The sequence below is a fragment of the Globicephala melas genome, chromosome 3 (assembly GCF_963455315.2).
Source record: "Globicephala melas chromosome 3, mGloMel1.2, whole genome shotgun sequence".
In the NCBI taxonomy this organism is placed as follows: Eukaryota; Metazoa; Chordata; class Mammalia; order Artiodactyla; family Delphinidae; genus Globicephala; species Globicephala melas.
Window position 1 is genome coordinate 160,310,782 of NC_083316.1, and position 16,776 is coordinate 160,327,557.

A 16,776-nucleotide genomic window follows, 5' to 3' on the forward strand; every position below is an offset into this window, starting at 1 on the left:
TCCGCGGGTCACACAGAGCTGGAGGCGGGTGGAGGCAGAGGGGCACTAAGAGTCCCCTGGGAGGGGCAGGCCGGGGGTCCAGGATCTGGATGAGAAGACACATATCAGGCCAGCCCCGGGGAAGCTGGACTCCTGACCTTTAATGCCTCATTTTGAGAGCAACCTTGTGAAGTCCAGAGTGTCACCCAGAGGGCTGGAGGCCCCTGGTGCGCACACAAGCCTACGGGTGAAACCTAGACGGAAGGGAAGTGCCCTCGTGTGTTTTGGTAATTTTGAGAAACTAGAAAAGTACAAAGAACATTGTAACCACACCCATAACTTCCCCCCTCCTGGTCCGATCCGTCATTAACAAACGGCCTTATTTGCTCCAGGATGTTTTTTGTTAAAGAAGGAAAACGGTCCAGGTAAAGCTGAGATCCCTTGTCCAGAACCCCCAGCCCCACTCCCCTGAGCCTCCTTATTAGGGATGGGGCTCCACCCCTCAACTCTGTTGGAAACCCTTCTACCTGCGCTTCTGTGTAGCAGGAACAAGCCTTGTGCTGTTTCCTGGTTATGGGAAGCAAGTGAGCAGTCACCTCGTACACTTCTGGGTAGTGCAGCTCTGACCCATCCTTTTAGCAGTGGAGGGGGGAAGTCCCCCATTGGGGCGCCGTGAGGCCATTTGTGGGTTTTCTGTGATCAGCTGACATCAACAGCTCCTCTCCTTGTGTGGGTGTGAGACCCCGTTTTTTTGGTTTTACTCTCCATCCTCTGCTCTTCCAGTAACTGCTCTTGCCCTGGCGCCCTGCCCCCTTCTCACCCCTGGTGGTGCTGGCAGGTTCTTTAATGTTTTGCCAATCTGCTGAGTGAGTAGGACATCTCCCTGTTTTTAATTCCTAGTTTCCAATTTACAACACATTTTTAAAGAACCCCTGTGATCCCTTGCTGCCCCTTCCTCCCTCCAGCCCACCTGCCCTCACAGCACCCAGGGGAGGGTGCCTGTCAGGCAGGCTGGGCTGTGGAGAGGGTTCCAGACATGAGTGATGTTTTCTTTTTTTCCAGTTTTTTTTTTTTTTTTGCAGTACGCGGGCCTCTCACTGTTGTGCTTCTCCTGTTGCGGAGCACAGGCTCCGGACGCACAGGCTCAGCGGCCATGGCTCAGGGGCCCAGCCGCTCCAAGGCATGTGGGATCTTCCTGGACCGGGGCACGAACCCGCGTCCCCTGCATCGGCAGGCGGACGCTCGACCACTGCACCACCAGGGAAGCCTTTTTTTTTTTTAACATCTTTATTGGAGTATAATTGCTTTACAATGGTGTGTTAGTTTCTGCTGTATAACGAAGTGAATCAGCGATAAGTATACACACATCCCCATATCCCCTCCCTCTCGCGTCTCCCTCCCACCCTCCCTATCCCACCCCTCTAGGTGGACACACAGCACTGAGCTGATCTCCCTGTGCTATGCGGCTGCTTCCCACTGAGTGATGTTTTTTCTTTACTAGATGAGAAACAAGAGTGACTGGGTGTGAGCTCGTTCTTGGTCTTAGGACTTGGTTATATGATTCTTTGTGCTTTTCTGTCTTGTAAAAATTTTTTATCTCTCAAATTTGATTGAAAACGAGGGACCAGTAGGTGAGGAAGTAGGGAAGCTATGGCCTGGGTGGGAAGGCCCAGGAGAGCCGGTCAGGTCCTGAAATGCAGCTGTGACACTGCCGGCGCATGTGAGCGCGGGGCGCAGGGGTGCACGGGTGTGCGCCCCCTCCCATCGCCCTCACAGCCCCTCCCCCCCTCCCCTGCAGAGTACAGTGGCCGCCTGCAGCCCTACCCCTTTGAGCGCATGATCTTCGGGGCCTGCGCGGGCCTCATCGGGCAGTCGGCCTCCTACCCGCTGGACGTGGTGCGGCGGCGCATGCAGACGGCCGGCGTCACGGGCCACCAGCGCACCTCCATCGCGCGCACGATGCACACCATCATGCGGGAGGAGGGCGTGGTGCGCGGCCTCTACAAAGGCCTGAGCATGAACTGGCTCAAGGGTCCCATCGCTGTGGGCATCAGCTTCACCACCTTTGACCTCATGCAGATCCTGCTGCGGCACCTGCAGAGCTAGGGGCCAGTGGGGTCGGCTGCTCTCGAGCTTCAGTTCGCAGTGGACCGCTGACCCCTTCTGTTTCTGAGCCCAGCGAGCAAGGGTGCGCTGGGTTCCACCCAGGAGGTGCGCGGATGCGCCTTGTGGAACAAGCTGGGGGGCCTGGGCTCAGTGCGCACAGGTCTGAGGGGAAAGCCAGTGGCCCTCGAAGTGCATTGTTGGGACCGGGGGGCCGGAGCTCCCGTGCTCTCCTCTTCCCGCCTCAGCAGGGCCGGGGCTGCCCCGGGAGGTATTACCGTGAACGCCCTGAGTGATGAGGGGCCAGCACTGCTTCCTGGTGCGCTCTGTGTCCTTGGACAGGCCCCTGGTTCTAGTGACCTGGTCCCCCCTGGGCTCAGAGCCAGACCCTGCCTGCCCCTTGTTGTTCCGAGTCTATGTCCGTAGTGGGGGCAGCCCCAGAGAGTGTGGGGCTGAGGCCTGGCCTCCTGCCCTGTCCCCATGAGACCAGCCTCCTGCTCAGCTGTGGCTACAAATGCAGCCTCTCGCCCCGCCCTGCCTGACCCGCCTTTCCTGCCTTCACCACTTCCCCCGTAACACAACTCCTTGTCTGTCCCAGTCTACAGCTTGGGCACAGCCTTCTCCTAAGAGTGTTACCCCGATCCCAGACTCTATCCCGGGCCCCTGGGATTGGGTCTTCCCCTCTGTTGCGCGCCCCCACGCCCCAGTTTGTAATGTTCTCCGGAGGGTCACGCCTCCTCCGGACAACAGGGTTTGAGGAATTGCCATGGATTTTGGGTCTGAGCCCCAGCCTGAAGCATCTGCCTGGGTTGCCAGGAAGCTCTCATCCCCGCCCCACTGGCTGCACTAATGGAGGCTGGGCCTCAGGCCCTGACCCTCTGCCCATAGGCATGGGGGCTCGTGGGGGGGACCCATGGCATCTGGCACATCCCTGGCTCCCCACCTGAGCAGTTATTTGGCTGGGACATGGGGCAATTTAAGGCCCGTGGGGTTGTCTGATTTCCCGTGAACGGAGCACATGGAGGCAGCTGGCCGCCTTGATTCTCCCAAAGTGAGAGCCCGAGACAGCATCAGGCCTGGGGGCAGGAAGCTTGGAAGAGTCAGGGTACCCCAGAGATCTGGTCTCACAGAGGAGGCCCCCCAGGGCCCACCGGGAATCACAGGGACTTGGAAACACCTGTTTCCTAATGACATTTGGAGTTTGGTTTTTTTTGGTTTGGTTTTGCAATTTGGCTGGCCCTGGGTCTAGACACAGTAAACCCTGACCAGTCCAATCTGGTTCCAGGACCAGGACCACCAGAGGGTCGGTTTTCACAGTGGGCTCAGTAGCCATGATGTGTGAAAGGGTCTGAGAGGGTATCTTTGTTGCCACACATGCATTTCCAGTTGTGATTTTCATTTCCTCCCTTTGTTCTGTCCTGTTTCTGTTTTTCTTGCCTTAGTCCCGTGGGTGTGAAGACCCCTCTTTCTGTCCTTCCTGCATGTTTCCACCAGCCAGCCCCAGTCTTGTCCCCAGACTCTCATTCCCGGGGGCCCAAGCAGCCTGTGATGGCTGTCCTGTTGGGTAAGCATCCGACCCACCTTCTCCCCCAGCCTTGCCCAGTGCTCAGGAGAGGCAGGGGCGTCCCTCACAGGGAGACAGGATGGGAACGTGAGGGCCCCCAGGCGAGAACAGCAGGGACTGGCGGTCCACCCCAGGTGGGTGAGACCAAATAGATGGTTAGGCAGCGCCCTCCTCTGAGCTGCAGGCTGGGCAGGAGAGGGGAGGGTGCCCCAGGGTTGCTGGCCCCAGTTTGCCTCCCCAAGGTGGCCTCAGCCAAGCGAGCCTCGGCAGCATCGCCCCCGACCCCCCCAGCCCTGCACACAGTCGGACCTGCACCCTCGGCAGTCACCCCTCTCACTGATTGCCTGGCCTGATTTGGAGTTACATTTTGACGCCATGAAGACACTTTGTTTATATATAATGTTTATATATTTTAAAGATTTGTGACAAGAGAGTATATTTAATAAAAATTAAAATGACTTTTTCTCCTGCCCATGTCTCTTCTTCGGCTCTGGCCCTCACCCCCCATGAACCAAAAACAGGGTTGAAGTTATTTCGACAGATTTTTTTTTTAATTAATTTATTTAATTTATTTATTTTTGGCTGTGTTGGGTCTTTGTTGCTTCGCGTGGGCTTTCCCTAGTTGCAGCAAGTGGGGGCTACTCTTCGTTGCGGTGCGCGGGCTCTAGGCACGTGGGCTTCAGTAGTTGCGGCACGTGGGCTTCAGTAGTTGCAGCACGCAGGCTCAGTAGTTGTGGCACACAGGCTTAGTTGCTCCACGGCATGTGGGATCTTCCCGGACCAGGGCTCAAACCCGTGTCCCCTGTGTTGGCAGGCGGATTCTTAACCACTGCACTACCAGGGAAGCCCCATCGACAGATTTTTGAATAAACTTTTTTTTTAATGTAATTGCTGTTTGGACTGTTAAATGATTGGCTAGAAAGTGCAAACTGCACAGAGTTTACCATGAAAAGTAGGTCTACCTCCCAGTTCCCTTTGCGGGATGTCTCCCATTACCAGCTTCTTGTGTCTCCTTCCAGAGAGATCCTGTGCACAAAGGGACACACTTGTCCCTTTGGGGACGTCAGTCGGGATGGACCATGTGGTACTCAGGAAGCACTGGGTTGGGGGACACAGCTCAACTGGCGGCTGATGAGAACTCCATGTGCCAGTGTCTTTAGCTCTTTCTTCTTTGGCCATTTGGATTCCCCAGGAGTCTTCAGTCTCATGCCTGGAAGATTCTGTAATCTGCACACAGGGTAAGGATAGTGGCTCTCTCCATTTAGCTTTATGTGTACTCACTTAACCCCATTTGCCACCACACCCCCTACCAAGCCTGGCTTCCCTCCTTCTGGCTGCCCAGTGGTACTGTGGGAGGGACACAAGTACCTGAACTTCCCAAACAGCTTCCACACCAGAGGCCTCCATAATCCACTGCCATCTTCAGCCCAGCCCAGTGGGACCTGGTGCACTCAGTGCCTATGGAAGGTTCTACAGGTAAATCTGGCTGGGCTTTGTGTTTGCCTTCCATGGACCAGGCAGTCAATTGTGGCTCCTCTCTTAATTCCCACCTTCGGAATGTTCTGTAGCCTCTATACTTTTACTAGCGTTTTGAGAAGGATCAACATGAGAGGATGCATTTAGTTCGCTTTAAGCCTTGTGTTTAACACACTTTTCATTTTTATCCATGCAACAGAAGCACAGAGTTTCAAAAGTCAAACACCCGTCTAGGGGCCAGGACAACAGCATTCCCAGCTCCCCCCGCCCCACATGTCAGCACTTTCTTCGGGTGTCTGGTTATAACCTCACTTCCCTAAGTGAAATCATGCTCCCTGTTGCTTGTTCTTGTACGAGATGTGTAGCAAATCAGTGGGGCAGCTGGGCTTGGGAGGAGAGGTTGGTGAGGGCGCTTCTCCCCTCAGGTGACACACACAGGTGAGGGAGCCTGCAGCAAAGTGCAAGGCCCCGAGGTGGGTCACACTCGCCACGTTGGCTGGGCAGCTATGCTGGGTCCCACACCATCACTTAGGCCCTTGGCTTCCACCCTGGTGAGGGAAATGGCTTTGCTTTGTCTTCTTTAGTCTTTTTTTTTTTTAATATTTATTTATTAATTTATTTGTTTGGCTGCATCGGGTCCTAGTTGCAGCACTCTGTATCTTGTTGAGGCATGCAGGATCTTTCACTGCAGCACGCGGGCTCTTCGTTGCAGTGCGTGGGCTTCTCTCTAGTTGTGGCCTGCAGGCTCCAGGGCACGTGGGCTCTGTTGTTTGCAGCACGCCGGCTCTCTAGTTGAGGCGCGTGAGCTCAGTAGTTGTGGCGTGCAGATTTAGTTGCCCCGCAGCATGCGGGATCTTAGTTCCCCCGACCGGGGATTGAACTCACGTCCCCTGCATTGGTAGGCAGATTCTTTACCACTGGACCACCAGGTTAGTCCCACCTTGTCATTTTTATTCTTAATGTACATTTTACATGTGCTAAAAGATTACATAGCTTACATTGTGAAAAAAACAAGACGGGCTCAAAATGGAGTCACTTACGCTAAGGCTTATGTCACCAAACCGAGACTTACAGTTTCAGCTCGTCCAGAAATGGACTCTGAAACCAGTCAATCAGAAATTGCCTGATCAGCACGAGTGAGGTGATCTACCTGATAGACAGCTGCCATCCCCTAAAGGAAAGGGACCTTGCCACAAGTCCACTTTTCGCTAATATAACTTCCTTGTTCCCACTCCCTTCTGCCTTACAAAAGTCTTTTATACAGCTCCTCGGAACTCCTTTCTATCTGCTGGATTGGATGCAGCCCGATTCATGAATTGTTATATAAAGCCAATAAGATCTTTAAAATGTACTGTTGGATTTTAACAACACGTACATTAGAATACACACGTGCACGCACATGGGTTTCCCACTGCATGGCCACAGCTACAGGAAAATGCCAGTTGGTGATGGACCCTCGTCCTCCTTCTCCTGGGTCACCACGGCCTCAACAATGTGCCCATTTGCTGTGTGTGACCTTGATAAGAAGGCAGTCCCCCTGTACTTGTGGAGGAGGGCGGTATCCCCCATGGCCCCCTGCCCAGTACCATGGGCTCACCCACCTCCCTCTCCCCCCATTTCTCACACTTGGTCCATTTCTTCTCACCCCCTTTCATTCTCTCTTTGTTTCTTCCTCCCAGGCCTTTGCTATGCTGTCCCTCCATCATTCCCTTCTTTCAGCACTGAAGCCCCAGACTCCCCACCCAGCCTGCACCACTTAACCTGACAGCATGCAGAAAGCCCCTTCCCAAACCGTCTGGATCCTTTTTGTAAAAAGCAGCTTGCTCGGGCTTTCCTGGTGGCGCAGTGATGAAGAATCCGCCTGCCAATACAGGGGACACCGGTTCGAGCCCTGGTCCCAGAAGATCCCACATGCCGCAGAGCAACTAAGTCCGTGTGACACAACTATTGAGCCTGCACTCTAGAGCCCGTGAGCCACAACTACTGAAGCCCGCGTGCCTAGAGCCCATGCTCTGCAACAAGAGAAACCACCACAATGAGAAGCCCACACACCACAACCAAGAGTAGCCCCTTCTCGCCACAACTGGAGAAAGCCCGTGCGCAGTAACAAAGAACGAAAGCAGCCCAAAATAAATAAATTAATTTTTTTAAAAATTGGCTTGCTCCTTTATTTGTTCAGAAGAGTGCCCCCTCCCACCCCCACGCCCACCTCCACTGCAGTCAAACTGGGCACATGCAATCTGGGAACAATGGCTGGCCGTGGGACCCTCTGCCGCTGGGCCTGGGGAATCAGTTTCTAGGCAGAAGCTGAGGGTCCAAGGCGTGGCCATGGCTCAGGCATGCAGTGAAGGGGACTGGCACAGCGGACGCATCTGGGACTCCCAGGACCACATTGCACCTGGGGACACTGAGGGGGTGGCCCGCGCCCCGCTGGCCCAGGACCAGACCTTGGGGCTGCAGGAGTGTCTGCAGGCGGGCTAGGAGCCCGCCAGATGCTGGTGGAAGTACAGGCCGAAGAGGCTGGAGAGCAATTGGCAGGTGGCGATCCACCAGATGAGGAAGGCGAGGACGCCGCGGAGGAAGAGTGGCGTGAGCAGGCTGCCCAGGACCCCGGCGATCAGGGCCACGGTCTGCCGGGCCTCGTCCTCCTCGGGGCCGACTGGGCCATCGAGGGCTGAGGACGGGGTGGGGGACAGCGGGGGGACGGGACCCAGGCCCCAGGAGTAGCCGCCTGCGAGAGAAACAGGGTGGAGACGCAGGCGGAGTTGGCCTCCAGGACCCCCACCCATGCTGACACTCACCCGCCCCGCCCCAGGCTCTGCCTCCTTCCACCACCTCGGCTACCCCAGGCTCTGCCCGCACCTCATCTTCGGGCCCCACCCCAGGCTCCGCCTCTGACCTTGCCCCATCTCAGGGCCCTCCAGCCTCCGCCCCGCCCCCTCTATAGCCAGGCCCCGCCCCCGCCTCGCTCAATCGCCGGCCCTCCCCTCCCCTCCCCCACCCAACTACAACTCCAGCCCCTCGCTCCAGGCTCAGCCCCGCCCCGCTCCAACTCCAGACCCCGCCCCCGCCGTCGCCCAGGCGGGTTCTCACCCAGCGTCTTGAGCAGCAGCGTGCAGTTGAGTGTGAGGATGAGAGGAGTCAGGTACTGCAGGCTCACAACTGTCACGTAGCAGTACACCCGCACCACCTAGTGGACAGGTAGCAGTGGCTGCAGCAGGGGACCTTCGGGCTCCGGGTAACCCCACGCCTGAGGGACAGGGAACCCCGCCCTGAGGCCCAGGTTCCCTCCCCGCCCGCGCCGGTACCCGCCGTTGGATCTCTCGGGCCTCGATGCGGCCGGCCTCCCGCCGCAGCTGCTCCACTCGAGCCTTGGCCAGGCACAGGTAGGCCTGCAGGTGGGGCCGGGTCACCGCCAGCCGCAGCAGGCACAGTGCCACCAGCATCCAGAGACGCAGCGAGTCGAAGGCCGAGTCGGACAGCCTACGCCGAGAGGGGCGAGGGGGCTAGTGAGGCTGCCCTCTGCCCCAGGATCCTCCCCCAGGACGCACTCCTCCCTTAGTCTCAGAGTCTGGAGTAGCCAGAGGGGGCCCCAGCTGCCCTGCCTCCCACTTCCATACGCACAGAGAAGAGGACGTGCTCCCAAAGGGAGCCTGGTGCAGGAAGTCCCGCGCCATGGGCTTGGTCCAGAGCCACAGGACAAACAGGGGGGACAGGAAGCTGGTGTGCAGAAGGAACCTGGGGGCAAGGGCGCAGAGCGGGTAGGCTTGGGCACCCACCATCCCCACCGGCCCCTTCCCTAGGCGCCCTAACGCTCCATCCACCCGGTCCCCCACGTAACTGCAGCATGGGCCGGTCTTCCGACATGGTCAGTGCATCATGGTGGGTCTGGGCCAGCCGCAGGCCTGGGAAGGTGAGGAAGGCACCCAGCATGGAGCCCACTGCTGCCAGCCCCACGCGGATGGCCAGCTTGACCAAAGGAAGACTGGGAAAAAGAGAAGGGTCAGGGCCCCGCGGCAGGTCAGCACCCTGCCTGCAGGTCGCAGCATGCCGCTGTTCCCCCTCCCTTCCCAGGACTCACGCCCAGTCCCAGCCCTGTGTCTTCAGAAGTGGCTCCAAGTTCTGGGTCATACTGGCCAGGCCTGGGGAAGACAAAGAGAGGGTGGTGTCCAAAATAGACCCCTGGGGCCTCAGAGCCTACTCTGCCCCCCTCCCAGACATCCTTTTGTTTTCCAGGTAGGAACACACTAGTGGCAGCCAGGCCCTGTGACAAGCATGAGGACAATTTTGTTCTCCAGTTATGTGAAGCTCAGGAGAATGTGCTAGACAGACACCCTTGACTGGACCGAGGGACATGGGGGCGGAGGGCACTGAGTCTGAGCTTCCCCGAGGCTGGAGGGTCATGAAGGGCTCCACAGGAGGAAATCAAAGTCCTGGAAAGATTTCTCAGTTCAGGCCCCCACATTTTCCACGGAGTAAAAGCAAATAATGTGAGCTCACAACCAAAATCACCAAACACACAAGACAATAAATTACCATAAAGGTGAGTCAGGAGAAAAAAAACAAAGGACAAATTTAGACCCCAAGGCTTCTGTGTGAAATGCCTGAGGAAAATAAAAGTTGGAATTGCAGAACAGGTGACATGAGACTACCTCAGAGGACCAGGTAGATTTGCAAAGGAATCAGTTAAGCTCTTCCAAAAGGAAAATATAATTATTGAAGTGATAAGTTGTTAAACAGCATCTTAGAAGGAGCCAAAGGAGGAAATGACGAATTGGATCTGAAGAAATCACTCAGATTCCGACTAAGAAAGACAGGAAGGTGGGAAATGTGATGGAAGATTAAGAGATGAGGACAGAATAGGAAGTTCAATATAAGTCAAGTCTGAACCCCAAAGGGAGAGAAGAGAGAAAATGAAGGAGAAGAGATATTGAAAGGTAATTATTGAGAAGTCTGCAGAATGGATGATACATACAAAGTATATAAAACCAGATAAATACAAAGAAATCCATACCTAGACACACTGTGGCAAAACTGCAGAACACCAAAAACAAAGAGCTCACAAAGCAGTCAGAAGTTATGACAGATCACCTAAAAGGAAGGACAATTAAGCTGGCAGCCACTGTCAACAGCACAAAAGAAAAGGAACAAATAGAAAGTGAAAATGTAAGATGGTAGAGACAAGGCCAAATATGTCAGAAAACACAATAAATGTAAGTGGCTTAAATTTTGAAGTTAAATGATACAGACTATCAGACTTGATGGAAAATATCCAGATAAGGGAATTCCCTGGCAGTCCAGTGGTTAGGACTCTGAGCTTTCACTGCTGAGGGCACAGGTTCAATCCCTGGTCACGGAGCCAAGATCCCACAAGCCATGCAGCACGGCCAAATTAAAAAATAAAGAAAGAAAATAAAGAAAGAAAATATCTATATCTATATATTTATTATTATTATTTTTTAAAGTAGACATACCTCAACATGAGGTCACTGGAAGGTTGAAAGTAAAGGGATGTCAAAAAGATATAACAAATACTAATCAAAAGAAAGGTAGTATTGTATATTTGAAAGTTGCTAAGCAAGTAGATCTTAAAAGTTCTCATCACAAGAAAAGAAAATTGTAACTGTGCAGTGATGGATGTTAACTAGACTTATTGTGGTGCTCATTTTGCAGTATACACAAATATTGAATCATTATGTTGTACACCTGAAACTAATATAATATGTCAAGTATATATCAATTTAAAAAGAAAAGAAGGGCTTCCCTGGTGGCGCAGTGGTTGAGAGTCCGCCTGCTGATGCAGGGGACACGGGTTCATGCCGCGGTCCGGGAAGATCCCACATGCCGCGGAGCGGCTAGGCCCGTGAGCCATGGCCGCTGAGCCTGAGCGTCCAGAGCCTGTGCTCCACAACGGGAGAGGCCACAACAGTGAGAGGACCAAGTACCGCAAAAAAAAAAAAAAAGACAAGAAAAGAAGGAAGAAGGAAATAAGGAAGGGAGGGAGGAAGAAAGGAAGGAAGAAAGCTGGAAAGGCTGTATTAATACCAGACAAACTAGACTAAGATGGAAGTATTATTAGAATCAAAATGGGTGCATACATCATGAAAAAAATGGCTGATTTGCCAGGAAGACGTAGCAATTTTAAACTTGTAAACACCTCGTCAATTAGCCTCAAAATATGTAAAGAAAACACTAACAGCAATAACCCAGAGGCTTAAACCCCAGGCCCCAGACTGCAGCAAAAACCCCAGGCCCCAGACTGCACATACCTGGCTCCAGGCCCAGCTCAAGGGTCTCCTCCGGCACCACCTGCACCAACATGGCCAGGAGGAGGAAGAGGAACGCGAAGGTGAGGCAGACTGAGCGCTCGCCCCCCTCCTCTGCACTGAAGTACAGCCGGGTCACGGTCAGGAACACCTTGCTGGGGGCAGGGCTAAGGAGGCCTCCAGTGCCTGTAGTGACCCCTCCCCCATCCACCACCCCCAACCAGTGACCCCCCAACTCCAGAGCACTAACATGGAAGTTCAGGCTTAGAGTCCTGGGGAGCAGAGGAGTGAGCTGCCGGGCAAGCCCAGGACACAAGGCTTACTGCTGTTCAGGCCTGTGTCATCAGCGAGCAGGAGGTCCTGAGCCAGGCCTCCAGCTTGGCCTCATCACACTGCCTGTGGTCAGTTAGAAATGGCCAACTCTGTCTCTGTCTGTCTGTCTGTCAGGAGGTCAAGTCTCCCTGACTCACTCAGCCGCCTGGCTGAATTCACAGCTCCTGAGTTTCCCGTTCCTCTGACAGGCTAATAGAGACACCAGTCTCTATCTCCAATCTGCCCTGCTTTGCAAGCCTATTCCACAAGGACATTGTCTCCGACTTGGGTCCTCAAAGTCACAGTTTTGCCTCTGCTCTCTATGCAGCTTCCTAAAAAAATGACGGAAGGGACGTCTCTTTGCCAGCCCCTGCATCTGTTCTGGACTGCTGAGTTGCTTTGACCCAGAGAATGGACAGGGGTTGGGTGGACCGACTTCAGGCAAAGCCTCAGGAGGCCTGCAGGGCCCCCTTTTCCTTCCTGGCCGCTGTGGTGAGGAAGCTTGCTCTAGACCGCTGAAAGGCAAGCCCACTTGGAGCGGATATGAGGCAACCCAGCTGAGCCCCGGCCCAGGCAAACATAAAATAGTGACTGCTTTACACCACTGAGTTTCTGGGGCGACAAGGAGCCTGGGGTCCAGCTTCCACAGGCCTCCACCTTCCCCACCTGGGGAGCTAAGAGGAAGGATACATAGAGAAGGCGATGGTGAGCAGGCACCAGAACACAGCGATGTTGGTCTCCTTGGCCGGGCCCAGCACATAGTAGTAGGCCTCTGTGAAGAGGTACACGCCACCCGAGTACACCGCGAAGTCCACAAACCACTGGTACTCCAGGAAGAAGCGCAGGACTGCGGGGAGGATGCAACTGAGTCCCCAGCTTAGCCCGCCCAAGATGCTCCCCCCACCAACCCCACCAGGGTGTGAGCCAAGGGCCAGGGGAGCTGGGGACCCAGCTGTTACCGAGGGCATCAACGGCTGTGAGGGGACAGGTCTCTAGCTGGAAAGGGGTGTCACGGGGCACGGATAACGGCTTCTCCTCACTATAGCCATTGGCCCACCTGGGAGGAGGGGGGAATGTGTCAGAACAGCATCCTCCATCCTCCCCTCCCCTGGCAGTCCACCCCACCCCAGCCTGGGAGGCTCTACCATGTCACCCTCAGAGCACAGGAGGCCTAGGAGGTACCTTCTCCCCCAGCCTGGATGTCCTCTGAATGCCAGGGTGGTGGCCACCACCCACCCAGAGGGCTGGCCCAGAGCAAACTTCCAATAAGCATTAGACGCCAACTGGAGGCAACCAGTGAATGACAGTGACCATCTCCTCAGCCTGGGGTGTCCCCAATTCTCCTGTGCCCAGAGCAGTGCCTGGAAGTGGGCAGGTAAGGCCCTGTGCCCTCATGGCCTCCCCTGGAAGGGAGCCACTTACCTAAGACTGGGGGTTCACTCACCGCTCCTTCCTGCCTCTGGGCCTCTGCTTCCCCGCCAGGGCCCGAAGCTCTTCCTCGGATGGGTGCTTGTATCGGAAGAGACTAAGGGCAGAGACAGGCAGTCAGGAAAGGAACTGCCATGTGAATTGCCCTAGAGAGTTCACAATTTCCACCAGATTCTCAGAAAGGGTCCGAAACCCAAACCGGGACAAAAAGAGTTTCAGGAAACAGATCTACAGCTAGAGTAGGGATGAAGGAGAGCAGGAGTGGGGGAAGCAGCTCCTCGTCTGAGTATTTAGATGGTCTCAGCGATGTGTACAATCTGTCAAAATTGATCCAACTGTGTACTTCAAATATTTGCAGATTATCGTACGTCAATTACATCTCAACAAAGTTTGTTTGTTTTAAACAAAACAAAACAAAACAAAAAAAACCTCACCTTTCAGGGCTTGAGGCGGGGCTAGGAGAAAAACCAGGGAGGGCGGGGCCTTAGGGGCTCCGCCCACCGCCCGGGGAGGGGGTGTGGCTCACCTGCCATTGCAGAGCAGCCAGCGCGCGAAGGAGCAGTGAGGCGCAAGCCTATGCATGAGGGTGGCGGTGAGCAACGTCACCACCAGCTGCACTCCAAGGACAGCCTGCGGGGAGGAAACATGAAGGGCAGTGCCAGCCAGAGGATCACAAGCTCACGCTTCGGAAGCCCGGCTATTTATAGAGACTCTGGGGCCAGGTTGTGGAGGCAGGGCCACCCTGGCTCAAGCTGCTTCTTGGGGAAAGGTCCTGGGGTGGGCTCAGACCCAACCCTGGGAGCCCCAGCAAAACGCACGTCCCTCCCCACCACCTGGCTGGGGTGTGGGGCGGCGGAGAGCACGTGCTGGAGCAGACACTGGGGCCCGCTTTCCTCCTTGTGCTAAGGATTTAAGGATTTAAATCTCCCCAAGCCTCAGTTTTCGTCATCTGGAAATGGGGTGCTTCCTATTTTGTTTCGTGTACTCTCACGACCACCTTCTGGACCTACAACGAGCCGGGCACACCCAGTGGAAGCGCTCTTCTCCCACTGTCCCACGGATGCAGTTTTTGTAACTGCGTCTCAGGTGAGCTTGTAGTTTCAACGTTCACCCAGGTGGCTCTGTCCCCCAAGTCTTTCCCATCTTAAATTATCCCTGATAATTGAAGTCACCCTCTCTCCCTCTCCCTCCCTTTGTAATCAGCCAAGGAGGAAAGCGATCTATTTCTGGCCCACTACCTGTTTCAGGATAAAGACTTACACGTTTGAGTGGGATGACTTTTTTTAATTAGGAATTTTCCTACCAAGTTCTACTAACAAACTTTTAAACAACAATTCATAACACATTTTCATATACTTATTTTAAAACATTTTAGAAAAAATGTTTTTGGTAATCAGTCTGAAGCTGGGTTTTCCTGCTTCAATGCAGTAAATACCAATTTGCTTTCGTAATTATGTAAAATTAAGTGCTCAGGAGGGCTGTCTGCTAGTATTATGGTATTAACAACTAAAATGAAATAAAGATTACATTAATATTAAAACTAATTGTTAAAATTATCCTTTAATCAGGCAAAAATAAGCTAAATTTAATAGGGAAAGCTCTAATGTGATGGCTAGCACTGTAATTCAGAATGACTGCTGAGAAATCCATCATTAAAATAAAAGACTAATAGGATATTTTCTTTATGCTGTGACTTGTAAACTGAGGCCAGGAACGTTTTCTCAGTAATGAGGTGGGGCGTCATCTTTCTGGTCTCACTGCTCACCCTCCCCCCACCCAAGTGCAGACTGGCTAGCAGGCATTAATGACCCAGAGCACAGTTGGGCCCCTCAAAGCGGCCCCGCCCTTCCTCCCAGGACCCCTCCTCCACTCCTCCCTGGAAACCCAGCACCTCCCAGCAGCTGCTCCCCAGTCTCCCTGGCTCTCCAGACACCTCTCCCTTGTGACCCATCATCCCCTGGCAGAACCTCTCTGCCGAGCTCCAGACCATGCCTCCTCCAGGCCCTTCCCTGGAGGCCCCAGCACCCACCCATCACTCCCATGGACACTGCTCTCGGCTCCTCCAGGCAGCCCAGGCCCTTCCCAGTCTCATAGTAAACGTCCAACTCTGCTCCTCAGCCCACAAGGCCAGGCAGACCCAGCTCAGGACCAACCCGCCTCACTGCCTGGCTCTCTCCCCCGGCGTCCTCTGCGCCCAACCATTCGGGTCTCAGAGACCCTCCCAGACCCCCGGGCTCTCCATCGCTGACCCCATTACCCTTGGACACCTCCCAGGGAGGAGACCCATGGTTCAAACTGCGATCCCAGCACTTGGAGAGGAAGGACGTTAGAAAGGAAGGAGAGGGAGAGAGAGGAAGGGAGAAGAAGAGGGAGGAAGGATGAAGAAGGAAGAGAAGGGAAGGAGGGAAGACATGCATCCCTCCACCTAAGGCTCCCGAGGTCTGTCCAGGGATGTTCCTCACCGCCCACCCCCAGCAGCCTCCAGTCTTAGGGTCCACGCTCTGCAGATCTCCAAAGATCTCTGAAGCATCCCATCAGCCCATGTCCCTCCTCTGCTCAAAGCTCTTCCCTGGATCTGTGATCCCAGAATCCTGCTAAGTAACATCAATGCGACTTTCCTCCATCCCGTTTCCGAGAGCCCCTCCCCTCACCTCCCACAACATCCCGCACCCTGGAACGACATCCACTTTATCAGCCCCTTCCATCAATGCTCTTACTTCAGACCCACCTCCAGCGCCCCTCCTCGGGGTCACCCCCCACCCCAGGCAAGTTCAGGCCGCCTTCCTGGCCCCTCCATCCTGTCTCTCCCTCTGTCCAGTCCTAGGGGCTGGGGGATCTCCGCCCTCGCCCAGCACCAGCCTGACCCACAGGGGCCAGGCTAAGCTTGAAGAATAAACTCAATGGGTTGGACCCAGAACTACGTGAGACCTGAGGGTTCCAACTGTGCTGTCTCCAATTCTGGGACCCTCCCCCGCCCTGAGCCCACCCAGATCCCCTCCGCATGGCCCCCTCCTCTCAGGATTCTCCCTGGTCCTTCGGCACACCCCACACCCGTAGGGAGCCCCGATGGACCCTGTCGGCGTGGCCCCCACGCTCCCGCAGGACACCATCCCCAGAGTGGGCCCCGGGGGACCCCAGATCTCCCTCACGGGGCTCCGAAGGTGTTCAGATCCCCAGTACCCTCCACGGGACGACACCCTCAGCAGGACCCCAGGCCCCTAGAGGGCCCCCCAGAGACTTGTCAGAAGCCCAGAACACTCAAGGCCTTCCAGTTCCCTTGTACAACCTCCGACCCCCTCATAGGTCCCGCAGTGAGACCCTGACCCCAAACAGGGAAACACGGCCCTCAGCGCGATCCCAAATCCCTCAGAGACCTCAGTGCCCACAAAGGGATCCCGGTCTCCTCGGTGTCTCCCTGGACCCCCCTCGGCGGAACCCCTAGCCCCTCAGGGCCCCCCATGCTAAGAGTCGCCGGCTTACCATGTTGCCTGCTGGAGCGCTGTGCCGGGACCCATGGGCCTGGAGCTCGGAGCCCCGCTCGGAACTCGACCAATCAAAACCAGACTTTGGTCTGACAAGCAGCCCACCTAACCAATCGTCAGGCTTGGAGCCGGGGGGCAAATCAGGAGGACAAGGAGTCTCTCGCAT

The 16,776-nt window shown here is 55.1% G+C and overlaps 2 protein-coding genes across 5 annotated transcripts in view; one reads left to right on the forward strand and one right to left on the reverse strand.

The window, feature by feature from the left end:
- The window catches only part of SLC25A42 (solute carrier family 25 member 42), a 26,529-nt gene extending 19,286 nt beyond the window's left edge, over positions 1 to 7,243 (forward strand). The window contains exons 8-10 of one of the 3 annotated variants that reach the window (XR_009563543.1): positions 1,778 to 2,190; positions 4,666 to 4,884; positions 6,802 to 7,243. Coding sequence is in view for 2 of the 3 variants with exons in the window: in XM_030880040.2 (XP_030735900.2) it covers positions 1,778 to 2,085 (308 nt within the window). In the remaining variant the exon portion in view is untranslated. Of the gene's footprint in view, positions 1 to 1,061; positions 4,117 to 4,665; positions 4,885 to 6,801 lie in introns of those variants that run through there. The other 2 variants (XM_030880040.2, XM_060296938.1) reach the window with 2 other exon arrangements.
- On the reverse strand, positions 4,081 to 16,776 carry TMEM161A (transmembrane protein 161A). 2 transcript variants are annotated; one of them, XR_009563542.1, is made up of 13 exons: positions 16,609 to 16,776; positions 13,655 to 13,758; positions 13,145 to 13,225; positions 12,660 to 12,757; positions 12,391 to 12,547; positions 11,392 to 11,543; positions 9,204 to 9,264; positions 8,964 to 9,107; positions 8,747 to 8,860; positions 8,431 to 8,605; positions 8,216 to 8,312; positions 5,015 to 7,853; positions 4,081 to 4,873 (listed from the first exon to the last, which is right to left on the reverse strand). XR_009563542.1 is itself a non-coding variant. In XM_030880032.2 (12 exons), the coding sequence occupies exons 1-12, from the start codon at positions 16,774 to 16,776 to the stop codon at positions 7,600 to 7,602; spliced, it is 1,605 nt and encodes a 534-aa protein (XP_030735892.1). In that variant the 3' UTR covers positions 4,081 to 7,599. The 2 variants fall into 2 exon arrangements, 1 of the variants encoding a protein (XP_030735892.1); XM_030880032.2 differs by having other exon boundaries at positions 4,081 to 7,853.

Bases quoted from the DNA above. Each gene is read 5' to 3' on its own strand.
- TMEM161A (XM_030880032.2), bottom strand. From the start codon at position 16,776: ATGCGAGAGACTCCTTGTCCTCCTGATTTGCCCCCCGGCTCCAAGCCT. The intron at 11,544-12,390 runs GTATCCTTCCTC...CCCTGCCCCCAG, and splicing joins CTCACCATCGCCTTCTCTAT to CAAGGTGTTCCTGACCGTGA. The intron at 8,313-8,430 runs GTACCGGCGCGG...CCTGTCCACTAG, and splicing joins CCCGAGAGATCCAACGGCGG to GTGGTGCGGGTGTACTGCTA.